Consider the following 12,884-nt stretch of genomic DNA (forward strand, 5'->3'; position numbering starts at 1 on the left):
CAGAAACAGGAGCGATGAGAGATCGGTTTTTAATTAGATTGTGACAATAGTAAATTCATATGAAATTATTTAAAATATTAAACGAAATTGATATGTGTAAGATGCGTGCACCTCAAAATAAACTGTGAACCTGCTGTCACTCGACTAGTTCTAAAAAAATTATTAATAAAATAGAATTATTATTTGGTGTAACACATGCACAGTGAGAATATAAGTGTCACGAATAAAGTTATGTCTTCAAGGAATATTCCTTTACCAGCTAAAACATATTTCCCTGAGCTCTTTGTGAGCAATTTTGACTTCCTCAGCCTCAATATCCATTCCAGTTCTTTCTAATGCGGCAACCAGAAAGTTCACCTGACTTTCATAAGGACGCCTCCCCCTCCATTTCCAGAAAACTGCATCCAAGAAGTCATCTGTCTTAGGTAAATCACTAGCAAGATTTGCTACTTCTGAAGGTGATACCTTTAGCTGTATTGCTAACTGGTGGGCTTCGTCCATGTTGAGTTTTTTCGCCAGTTGCATTAATGAGGTTATCTTAAGTACTTTAATTGTACCTAAAAAAAACAAATATCTCATATTAAACAAAAATATATTATCCACCTGTACTATTGGCAAGATTGAAATTATATTTTTTTTGGCGCAAATAAATGATGACATCTTGTCAATTTATAAAGAACGTCCTACAAAACAAGAAGACAAAATGTGTAAGGAACTACGCACTTATATAGAAAATTGGGATTTCATTTATAGTGTACCATTTTGTTGCACTAAAAACAACAAATTTAGTATGCTCCAGTTTAAGATTTTACATAGAACTCTCGCCACAAATGCATTATTGCAGACATATGGGTTAAAAGAAACTAACTTATAGTTTCTGTAATGAAACTAAAGAAACTATAAGTCACCTTTTCTGGGAATGTACACTAGTTAGAAATTTGTGGTTAGAAATTGCAGCACTTTTTCTAGTTGAAAATAATTTAACTTTAATACTTAATGTGGAAAATATTGTTCTTGGGTCAGAGTCTTGGGATGTTTCCCTAAACTTACTCACTATTCTGGTTAAATATTACATTTATGCATGTCGCTTTCATACTTCATTACCGACTCTTACAGGTGTCATAGCTATGATTAAAAATTCCTACCGAATAGAAAAATATCTACCTCCTTTTACAGATCCCCTAAAGCAAGAGAGAAATTGATAGTAAATGGGAATTAATTAAAAACTTAGTTCACATGTGAGGAGAGATCTTTCTATTTTGTATTTACTTAAGGCTTTATAATAGTTCATGTAGAATTAATAATATGTTGATGCACATCACAACTGGACAGTGATTTGTGTGTATCTTAAAAGTACTATCTATGTTTATTGATATTGTGATATACTAGTTTTTGTTTGATTGTATTTGAATTATCTCCCCTTGACTTATGTTGACATTTATTATGTGATTCTGTCTAACATGTTATCTGTTAATGATCTCTGGTGGCCTCTCCTGGTACCTCTCATGTTCAACATCATTGTAGAGGCAGTGATGCATGTGGCTAGAGGAGAAGGCTGTTGCCATCATTAACCTTATCAGCATATTCAGGTATTCTAATCCAGAGTGATAAAGGATGTGTATGATCGAGTAGAAAATTTAGAACAAATAGCATAACTAACTTTTTAAGTTTAGACTGTTATTGAAAATTTTTATATCAATACATGTATAATGAATTAACTATATAATTATGTATCACAATACTTGGTGTGTTTTCAGATGAAATAAAAATAAATTACAAAAAAAAAAATAATTATGGGTTGCAAAAACGATAACTAAACAATTTTGAAAGCTTACTTTTCTAGTTTGAATCTATAAATATATTTCAAAACTTATGCTCTATCTCTGTTAAACAAATTTAACCTAAGAGAAATTTTTCTATTTTTTATATGTCGTTTCTGGTCATATAACGCCTCATATATTCCAGTACTAATACGTTTTTAAAATTATGGGTTAAAGTGTTCCTGTTAAAGGTTAGTCCCGAACAGCTCTCAAAGCTCAGCAAAGAGTATTTGATTCATTTTATCATGCAGATGAGTGATTTACTTGTAAAAGCAGATGAAAACACTAAACATATACGGTACCCGGTTAGTCGAAAAACAGACATCCCCCCAAAAATTACAAAATACAAACATCAGCCTACAAAGCAATACACAGACAAAAACAGTAAAATGAAACTCACAAAAACCTGGTCGTGAATATATTGTTTGAAAGGTGCATTTTGTTCTTAGTCATTATAACAATAAGCATCTATTAGATGTTAATTCGTATGAGAATACAGCTATACTTGTGTTACAGCTTACATTCAGTATCCACAGGTTGATGACCAACTATTACCAGATCGTCTGCATCTATCAAAATTAATAAGATAACATGAATGACATAGAAGGGAAAGTTAGCAATGTTTTTTTGTGTTCTCTTATGTACTGTTTTTCGTATCTACATTTGTTATTTAAACATTCAATTTCTTTGTTGTTTTTTTGTTTGTTTATGTATTTATTCATTACTTCTGGGTTTTTTCTACATCCTTGTATTTATATTTTATTGTTCTTTCGTCTAAATTTTTATATGTACATTTTTTATTTAAACATTTTGTTTTGAATGAAAGAGATATGATACAATTTGCGTTTTCTTACCAAGTATTTGAATTAACCTTCTTAATGTTGCAGCAAAACAATGTAGTTGTTTTTAATTGCTATTCATTTTGAAATTTATTTTTAACTTTTTTTAATGAAAAACCGCATTCCCGTATTCATTTATCAGAAATTAAATTTCTAATGTATCCACAACATGTTTTTAAAATTTTATTTGTAATGTGGTGTAAAGAATGCACTGATTTTGAGACATTTACAAACTACAACATGATAAAAAAATAAACGAATATTTGTATAGTAAATGTATACTGACCAGCAGCAGGTGGTGGCCGAAGGTGAACTGGAAGAGATGTCAGATTCATGTATGTCGTGATTGGATCTCTTGGTATCAACGTTTCTTTATTGTTTAAACAACCTTTACTTTCAACTACTCTGATTGGTTCTTGTCCAGTCTCTTCTATAAGTTCAATCTTGATTCGACCAATCGGAGGATTACTTTTGTCTACCATCTCAGTGCTGAAAATTTGGTAATTATCTCGGTTTGGATGAAACATGAGCTTCTGTGTGTCTGATTGGTCTGTTCCTATTCTTTTTATGTTACCATCAAACTTAACCTTTGTTCAGAAAACAAGTGAAATAAAACAAACAGTCTCAATAAAAACAAAACAAACCAATGTTTTTTAAACTTTTTAAACCAAACTAAATTTATGTGAAACCACTCATGAAAGAAAGAACTGGTTATACTGTTATACAGTTGCCGTTTACTTCTCGAACACTCAAGAGTTGTTTTTACTATCTCACTGATGCTCAGTTTGTTATTAGTTATACATTAAACTATTTTAATGTGTTTAGCACTAATGATTTAAAATAAAATGTAAAACCAGAACTCCGAGGAATTTCAAAACGGAAAGCCCCTAATTATCAAAAAGCAAAGTCAAAAGCTCAAACATACCAAACGAATGTAAACAACTGTCATATGTCCGGTTTAAGACAGTCTTATGTAAATCATGGTGGATTAAACATATTTTGTAGCTACCCAAACCTCTAACTTCTATGACAGTCACATATAATTCTATTACATTGACAACAATGTGTGAGAAAAACAAACACACATAATAGATCAGAGTGTAAAAAATTAAGATCCTGCAATCAACATTAACAAAATGCCATAAAGACATTCTATAGTCTAAGCACATTAGCAAAAATGAAAGACAATAATATAAAAAAAAGATGTCCATATCACAATAACACAATGACAGAATGTGTAAATACTAAGCCAAGCCAACAGGATATTACCAAACATGGACTGAACAGTAAAATTCAAAAACATAAAAAAAAGAACACTATCACACGTAATTAAGTTGATAAACAACGCCAGTTGATACAGAATTTATTAACAAGGGCTTGGCCATAACCCTCTTTCTGCTCAGACACTTGTGACGTTTTATGAAGTTTGAGTAGCAGATACACACTTCGGATACAGCAAGAGTTGGGAAATGTATATCCCATATGCAGATGAAGTTGTTATATTGCTGCTAAGGTGGGGGAAATTGATAATTTCAAAATTAAAATCTTCTCGTTTGTCACGAATTCTGGTTCTGAGATGACGTCTTATGTCAAATTATGGGTTTGAGTCTGAAGATAAATCAGAAAAAGCCATGTATAGGTTTCTCTAATTTCTACTTTTGAAGGATATATAAATGGAACTAAACAGAACAGTTAAATGTAAAGAACATCATCATTGTATATGAATGTGAAATTGAATGATCTTACTTCTTTAATGTTCATGTGCTTGACAATTGTCCTCAAGAACTCAGACTCATATGAAAATAAGAAGAGGTCGACAAGGAGAGGTGTTGAGCTCTTTCCCATAGGAATGTCAGCGAATTGATGAACAAGACTACCTCCTATTAAAGTCAACAAATTTGTTGTCAATAATAAACTCCGAAATATTAATTAATTGTTCCTTGTTGGAACATGTTTTACCGTTTTTGTTTTCTACCAACAAAATAGTCCTTATTGTATCTCAAAGTAATACATTTATAGCAGTTGCTGCCATTTTTATATATTGAAAAGCATTGTGTATTACTCCTTTTAGACGATTTGTCAATACCATTGAGAATGGTGGTATAAAGGGTTAAAAATCAAACGTTTTGATACAACCAATTTCAAGATAGGTTGCGATTGGTTATTATCCAGAAGTTCTTAGTGTTTAAAGTATCCGTATATGGTAAATACACCTACATGAGTAAACAGTTTTAAAGTATTTCTGATGACATGTAAACTGTCTATTCATCACATATCTTACAGTTGAATATTGCAGTTGCTATATTAACCAGATAAACTATTAAAATAAGGTAAAATACATACCCGAAACCACTGATTAACTTTGACTGTGTGACTAATACCCTCGACTTCTTGAATCTCGTATTGCTTTCTCTCCCAATGTTTCTTTCTCTTTTTTGCCTTTCTTTGTAATGCACATTCTATAACAATGGCGTATTCGTCACGGGAAAGTGTTTTTACTACTGCAAAAAACTCGACTTGCCGTTCATTGTTCAAAGCTTTTTGTATAAGCATACACACTCCGATCATATCTGAATCAACCTTTCTCTTTGATACGCCTGTAAATCTGCAAAAATGAATTACACATATAAAGTGATTTAAAATATGAATTCAAATCAATTTGTAGATCCTTCAATCACAAAGTTGAATAGTTTTGAAAGTCATATATTCAATGATATTTCATTTTACCAACGAGATATGACTACTGGACGAGTGATAACTAGGGAAAGAAAGGTTAACAATCAACAGCATAAGAAAAACTATTAGATAAAATAAGATCACTAAAATACAGAACTTAAAAGAAAATTCAACACGGTAAATCCCTAATCAAATGGCAAAAACATAAGCTCAAACACATACTATTAGAAAATAGAGATTTTTTTCAAAACTTTTACAATCCTATTTGATGACTTTGAAATTGCTATTTATTCTTGTTAGAAGTGTAAAAAAACATATTAGCTAGTTTGATATACTTGAATATTTTGTATGATATACAGATTCTTTGTTTTTCGTTTTTGGGCATTTCTTATATCATTTATTTCTTATATAATTATCCGTGATTTTGATTTGTTGCTAGTAAGCGTCTTATTTGAGTATTTTTTTCTGGTTTCAGGCATATTTTATCACCGCCAAGATATACGCAGAATAATATTTTTTTCTAAACCACTCCGTCGATGAATTTACCTAAACCTAAACACTTTTTTATCCTTCACAAAGACGCTTGATCATTTATATGGTGCGACTGTTTATGCAATTTAAAGTCTAATGAGGAAATTTCCTTTGCCAAGCGATTCATGTAATTTTAGTACCTTCTTTCATTTTATATTAATAAGAACCTCTATCACATAAGAGACCTCTGTGACCGAGTGGTCTAAGAAGTCGAACTATTATATAACTATCCAGTCAACACTGAGGTTTTGTGTTCGAATTCGGGACAGGTGCACTCGACTCCATATTTTATTGACTAGGATTATTAGTTTTCGAACCGAATGTCGGTGGCTTTCTCCCACCCCTTGGCTTCCTCTACCAATACAAAGTGACGGCCACGAAAATGCACAGCAGTGTTGAAAGTGACGTTAAATATCAATCAATTTACAACATGATATATATGTTGACTTATTTTTATTTGTGCTTTAGAAAAGAGTCTTTAGTGTAATTTATTTGAAGAAAAAAAATGATTGCAAACCTACATGGAGAAGTGCCTAATTTTGAAATTAGCACTTCGTCGTCGACTATCTTTTTGTGCAGTTTCAATTTCCCAATCTTCTATTTCATCTGGGAATTCTTTTGACGACGTTAAAATGACTATTTCAGTATCATCATTTAATGTCGAATGCATTGGTAACTTCATGTCTATTGGTTGTTTTGGTTGTTGGTGGTTACTCATGGAAAGATCAATTACATTTGTAACTAAAACAGCTTCCTCCATCGAATCAGCATCTTCAGTATTTACATCTTTAGTCTCCACGACCTGTCAAAATAAATGAAAAGATTTTCAAAGCTTATAACTGCACTTTCATGCATACCTATAATAATTTATAAATTGTTCATTTTTGATACTTGAATGAAAAGCTGTAAAGAGTTAAAATCACGCTGACATTAATTATTTCAACTTCTTGAAAAATCATTTGGAGCGTGATTGCATCAACGTTCAAATTATTTTCCATATTCAAATCATCAATTGTAAATATCTAAATAAGATATGAAGAAAGAACAGCTTGCTTTATGAATTTAGGATTTTTTTTTTACCCATTTGCAGACCAGAGTGTGCAAATAGTCAAAAGATATCATAAGGACATAATATCTATGGTTCCGCAGCTATTTATTACTCAGTAGCAATGCTAATAAATAGACTTGAGACAACAGTAGTGTACCGATTTTCAAGTCATAATGAATATATAAATCAAAGTAAAACAAAAACTGAGGGAATCAAATATAATCAGGATGGAGCAAAACCAAAATCTACGTTAATAAATCTTTCCTCAGTGCTCGAAGTACACTATTAATAGTCGCAACTCCAATCCAGTATTTCGATTGGCTTATTTCCGAGTCTGAGTACGGTATTCATCGCTATATATAAATGAACACAAAGCCTAGTCACTATATCAAAAACATTGTGAGTATGATTGCCTAGGAAATCAATTAATTAAAATACTGGATTTGGTGTTTTAAGCACAAATTTGACTTCGAGTTAAGTTTTATGAAAAAAAGTCTGGTAGTTTGACAGGTAATGTGACACCTACTATGCTTAATCACCCTTTATACAAACACACAATGTCTTTGATATCCTACTATCATACAAATAACATACATTAAACAGAAGGTCTCCGGGAGAATCAAACGTGTCCTTAGGGATATCTATTTCTGCATCTGGCTCCATCTGTGGTTGAATGGTCACTGCCTGCTCTGTAATACTGAATACCTCTGGTTTTTCTACGGTGACAAACATGAATGAAACAACTGCACCACTTTTGACGTTAACAGCAACGGTTACATATGTGTTCTAAATCAAAAGAAAACATGACCAATAATAATTTATAACCTTATCTCTTCTTACAGCAATATCATACAATATCAAACTCGTTATTTTTCGATAGTACCAATAAGACTTACATAATCTAGTTAATACAAATACCTTACTTATGTCAAAATAAAGTATACTCAATTTGAAATGGTTGATAACCTGTTGGAAACACTACGCAAAATTCAGGTACTTTATGTCTGTAGTCGAGCACTTATATCTACAAGATGGTAGCTGTAGTTAAGCATCATTTAAAATGTGAGATGAGGATAAGAAATGATTTGCTAACCTGATTTTATATCATGTGATATCGAATAAAGTTTCGATGACGGTTTGATATTTTATAAATACATTATACAGTGAAATGTCGTTGGCTCTGATCAGGAAACCGCAATAGAGTTTGATATACATGTATCTAGTAGACAGCAAACCACCAACATTTCTTTCTAGGTATGAATTAGTGGATGCCGTTTTCAAGAAATTTATAACTCGCTGTATACTCATGGCTTAATTATTTTAAGTTTCAGTAGGTAGGTTAACCGGATCAATTCAACAGTTTATAAGTGTTTTAATCCTGTGTCTATCCAGCATAAAAAAAAATTGATTGATACAATACCTAGGTATACGTCATGATGAATACAACAATAATGTCAGGATTATACAGTTTAATTACAATAGGACAATACTGTTTTTTGGAAAGATTTTTGAAGCCGCTAATTGAAAAACATATTCGCAAGGAATGCGGTATGTAGTTTGAAATTTTCGACACCAAAAGCACGGTGTCAGTTTAATCTGAGGGCGACTTTAAATAATTCAGGTTTAATGTGTAATTCGTTAAACAGTGTAACCAGAAAACATGTTATCATACACTAGATGGCTGTACAATTGAGAAGTCGTGTAATTTACATCTCTGTAATTTGAACCCTTGCATCCTTTTTTGTTTATAGCTGTACTTTATTTGAATTGAGTTCTATATACTGATCAGTATTTTTATAGCTGAATATTGTTTATGAAGTGAAATTTACAGTAAAAAACCCAAAATAAGACACATTATTTTATAAACTAATAACTGATTATTTGTACGTACATTTTTCTCTTCATTCCGAATTGAACTCTCAATATTTGCAACATTTCCATTTGGTGAAACAGCTTTTAAAGTTTCGTTGCACTTCGGAAGTCCAGTTAGCTTAATTTCAAGAGTGAATACAGTGCTTGAACTTCCCCATGCTTTACACTCGTATATATCACTGAACAACTCGTTGTCCTCACTGATATACTTCTGGACATTCGTATATTCCACAGGAAGTTTACAACAATAGAAAAAGTAAGGTAAACGTAGTAACGTCTTTGACAGTAGAGTAGCTCCTATTTTTTTCATTTTGGTATCCTTTTCAGGTTCGATATACTTAATGCCAAATATAATTCCACTAATGGAGAAAGAAAAAGTAAAGTATTAAATATATTAAAACAGGGAAATATTTCTTCAATTTAGTTGTGTCTCCACTAATAGTTGATGTGTTTACCTCTGTTTTAGATTGTTACTCGGATTTGTTTTTTGCTTAATCGGATAATGTTTATTGAACAGCAATATATAGTACTTTTGCCTTTACTAGTCAGTTCAACTGCAAAAAAGGTTAAATTATCAAAAAATATCTGAACCTGCATTTCTGAGGAATGTACTCGGTATATTTTTGAGTTTTGTATGCTTAACCTCTTGATCTTTTCATCTACACCGACACATAAAAGTAAAGTTCACTGAAGTTTTGTTTCTTTGTAATATACAAATGGTTTGAAAGTCATAACAAATTAATGCATTTTTGAAGACTCATATTTATGAAAAATATCTCAAAGAGAAAATTAGTGATTGAGAGGGTTAGCGCTATAGAACCAGGTTTAATCCACCTTTTCTACATTTGAAAATGCCTGTACCAAGTCAGGAATATGACAGTTCTTGTCCATTCGTTTTTGATACGTTTTGTTATTTGATTTTGCCATGTGATTATGGACTTTCTGAATAGATTTTCCTCTAAGTTCAGTATTTTTGTGGTTTTACTTTTTACATTTTTATTCAGCAATTGAACACACTGATTGTGTCTGATAAACCGTAAATTTCACAAACAATATATGTCTAGCTTGTCTAAATGCTTTTTCTCGCTATCGAATTATGACTTTTGAACAGCGGTATACTACTATTGCCTTTTTTTTTATATCTTATTCATCTGTTAAAAATATATACAAGCAGGTGGAACATATAATATACCCATGCTTATAACCAGCTAAACGACTGCTTTGCTTCTTGAATATCTCAACAATAGCTTGGTCCTCCTTGTTTCTTGATGTTATTGCTTCTTCAAGCCATTGCTGTCAAAGTGAAAGTAATAAAATGAAGTGGTTGCCATTGAATGTGAATTAAGTCCAATCCAAGCTTGTTTGTTTATAATTTTTTAAGAAAGATATACTAAATAGACTATATATGTTACAGCCAAAACGAGAAGAATGAAAGAACCACTAAATATCAAGACTACTAAATCCATCAACTGACTACTTATTAAGGAAATTGTCATTAAATAATTGTAGTGGAACGTCAAATATGATTTTTATCTCATCTGGTACTGAATTGAAATATGATACTCCCAAAGGGTAAGATACTGACAAAATTCATCATAGATTCTGATCAGATTAATGATATCTTACTTCTTAACATTACTGATTATGATTTCTATGAATTGTTACTCACATAGGAACAAGAGGCTAGCACATATAAATACTGAGAAGTGTTTAATGCTTTCTACAAATAAACTCATCATAGATACCAGGATTAAAATTTTATATTTACGCCAGAGTGACTTGATCATCTAATACTGTTTCATTTTATGCTCTTAAATTGAGTTTTGTTTAATCTGAAATTCAGAAGTGGTGATATAGAGCCAAATTTGGTGAATAAATAAAAATACATTTGCTATATAATTCATAGTTTGTGCAGTGTTACTACAACAACATTTTAGGTTAAGGTTTTTCTTGACCTCTACTTTATGCATGCAACATATTTTTAATCCTTTCATAACTTACCTTGACGAAATGGCCGTTGCATTAGACGTATAAGTCATTGCACTAACATTTAAATATAAGCCACCATATGATATCATAGATGACTATAAATACAGGAAAGCGAGAAAAATTTGTTAAATTGACAACAAAATGCTTCTCTAAAAATCTTACTTTTGGTAAAGTGCATATCTACAAATGTTTAACCAATGAGCATTTTTTTGTCGTTTCAAGTACAAGTAAAACACAATGAACACAATTTTAAGCAGAATTACACATATATAATTTAAAATTATTGGGTTGATGAATGTTTTTATGGAAAGTTGCATTTTCTTACCCAGTCTTGCATGACAAGGTCTGCTCCAAAGAGACACAAAGCATCGATCACTTTGATATGTTTTCCACGAACAGCTAACTCCAATGGGTTATTACCTTGCTAAAATGAATAACAGGTAGATAAAAATGCAAAGCAAAAGTGTATAAAGCAAATAATATTATGACAATATCTAATTTGAATTATTTGAACAGCAACGTAATATATAATCAAATAAGTAATTTGATAATTTAGTCTGTCATCTCATTTATACATGCATGTTTGAATGTGCATTTGTTACATCAAATTACATTAAAAAATGTTAATCAAATTTGATGACAAGTTAACTTAATGAAATGAAATAAATATATGAAAATCAGTTGCACAATTTGTTTTCATATAAAAGATAAATCCATACCCAGTTTAATGCATAAACATCTGCCCCTTTAGCTACCAAAGCGACCACTGTTGATTCATGACCCGTACGTGCAGCTTTATGAAGTGCTGTTTCACCGTTCTAAAATTTGAGGAAAACAATAGTTTGAATAACTTGTTTATGTTATTCTAAGTATACCATAAACAAACAGGTAAAGAGGTGATATTCTTTGATCCATAGTTGTACTGTCTTTCAGTTGATTCCTTTTCTATACCTCTTTTCTATTACTATTATCTAAATATATTTTTTCTTCGTGGTCCTTAATCTTGGTACGAAGTTATACTTTCACTTGTTGTGTACTGTTTTACAAATGTCCGAAGTTCAGCGGATATGTGGGGTTGTTGAGTACCATCACAAATACTTTATCCGCCACATTCTTTATATGCCTGTTTAGGGGCAGGACACTATCATGCTGGGGTTGAGATTAGGTTGATGTCTGTTATATTAGTTCTTCCTGAATTTGTGTGGTCATAATTCAAGCCGTTGTATTTTTAGTTAGAATTGTTTCACATTTGTCATCTTTCATAGCTGCCTTGAATTTGTTAGTTTTACTCATGTTTGAAGACTTATCGTGAGTTTATTAAATCCAGGTCATCTGAACTCTGATAGAAGATATGTTTGCTATTCGCAATAAGACTTCACCACCCTATTTAATATTTACAAACAAAATTCATGTTTAGGGTAATTGATATATGCACTTTATGCAATGGTTGACTAGTAGTGTTTATTCTGTTAATTCTGAGGCTGTTGATGTTATTGTGTGATGCTCAAAATCATGTTGATTGACGTTGATTGTAAAATAGAAAATGTCATTTCTGCTGTCGACTGTATTGTATTCCGTTAAACCGTTTGTATTTTTTATTCAAATATTATTCCGCTGATGAGATGGATATTTTATAAAACTTGCCTTAAAATTGTGGGTTGAAACTCGTTATTGAAACTTTCAAACGATCTGCAAATTTCATTTTTGTGTCTTGAATAATAGATGAATTTGACAAAATTGTTTCATTTTGTTTCATTTTATTAATTCGTAAGCATGTTTCGGCTACTTTTTAATACATTGCTATTCGATTTTTTGTCTTTTACTTACCTCAATGCTATCCCCTTTGCTGGGGATTATAAACTCCCGTATAAGACTTATATCTGGATAATTCCTTACATCCTACCTTTCCAGGGCACCTGAGATCACCCATGTTTTAGATTGGTTCATGTTTCTTGGTCTTTAGTTTTCTAGGTTTTGTTTAGTGTATAATTTTTCGTCTGTTTGTGTGTTGGTATTTTTCATTTGTTGTAGACGTGACGTTGCCAAGCTGGTTTTTTTTCGACTCACGAGTTTAAATGTCCATTTGGTATCTCTCTCTCTCCTCTCTTT

At 31.5% G+C, this 12,884-nt stretch overlaps 1 protein-coding gene across 3 annotated transcripts in view; it reads right to left on the bottom strand.

Moving 5' to 3' along the window:
• Nucleotides 1-162: 162 nt before the first annotated feature.
• Nucleotides 163-12,884, bottom strand: part of LOC139513331 (uncharacterized) — a 29,106-nt gene continuing 16,384 nt past the window's right edge. For all 3 annotated transcript variants that reach the window (XM_071301725.1, XM_071301727.1, XM_071301724.1), the window contains exons 5-14: nucleotides 11,495-11,593; nucleotides 11,101-11,199; nucleotides 9,979-10,079; nucleotides 8,806-9,145; nucleotides 7,509-7,700; nucleotides 6,388-6,668; nucleotides 5,003-5,264; nucleotides 2,946-3,246; nucleotides 2,342-2,389; nucleotides 163-557 (exon numbers count right to left, since the gene is read on the bottom strand). In XM_071301725.1, coding sequence (XP_071157826.1) covers nucleotides 253-557; nucleotides 2,342-2,389; nucleotides 2,946-3,246; nucleotides 5,003-5,264; nucleotides 6,388-6,668; nucleotides 7,509-7,700; nucleotides 8,806-9,145; nucleotides 9,979-10,079; nucleotides 11,101-11,199; nucleotides 11,495-11,593 — 2,028 coding nt within the window. In that variant the 3' untranslated portion in view covers nucleotides 163-252. The remainder of the gene's footprint in view (nucleotides 558-2,341; nucleotides 2,390-2,945; nucleotides 3,247-5,002; nucleotides 5,265-6,387; nucleotides 6,669-7,508; nucleotides 7,701-8,805; nucleotides 9,146-9,978; nucleotides 10,080-11,100; nucleotides 11,200-11,494; nucleotides 11,594-12,884) is intronic.

Source organism: Mytilus edulis, chromosome 2 (assembly GCF_963676685.1).
Source record: "Mytilus edulis chromosome 2, xbMytEdul2.2, whole genome shotgun sequence".
Lineage (NCBI taxonomy): Eukaryota > Metazoa > Mollusca > Bivalvia > Mytilida > Mytilidae > Mytilus > Mytilus edulis.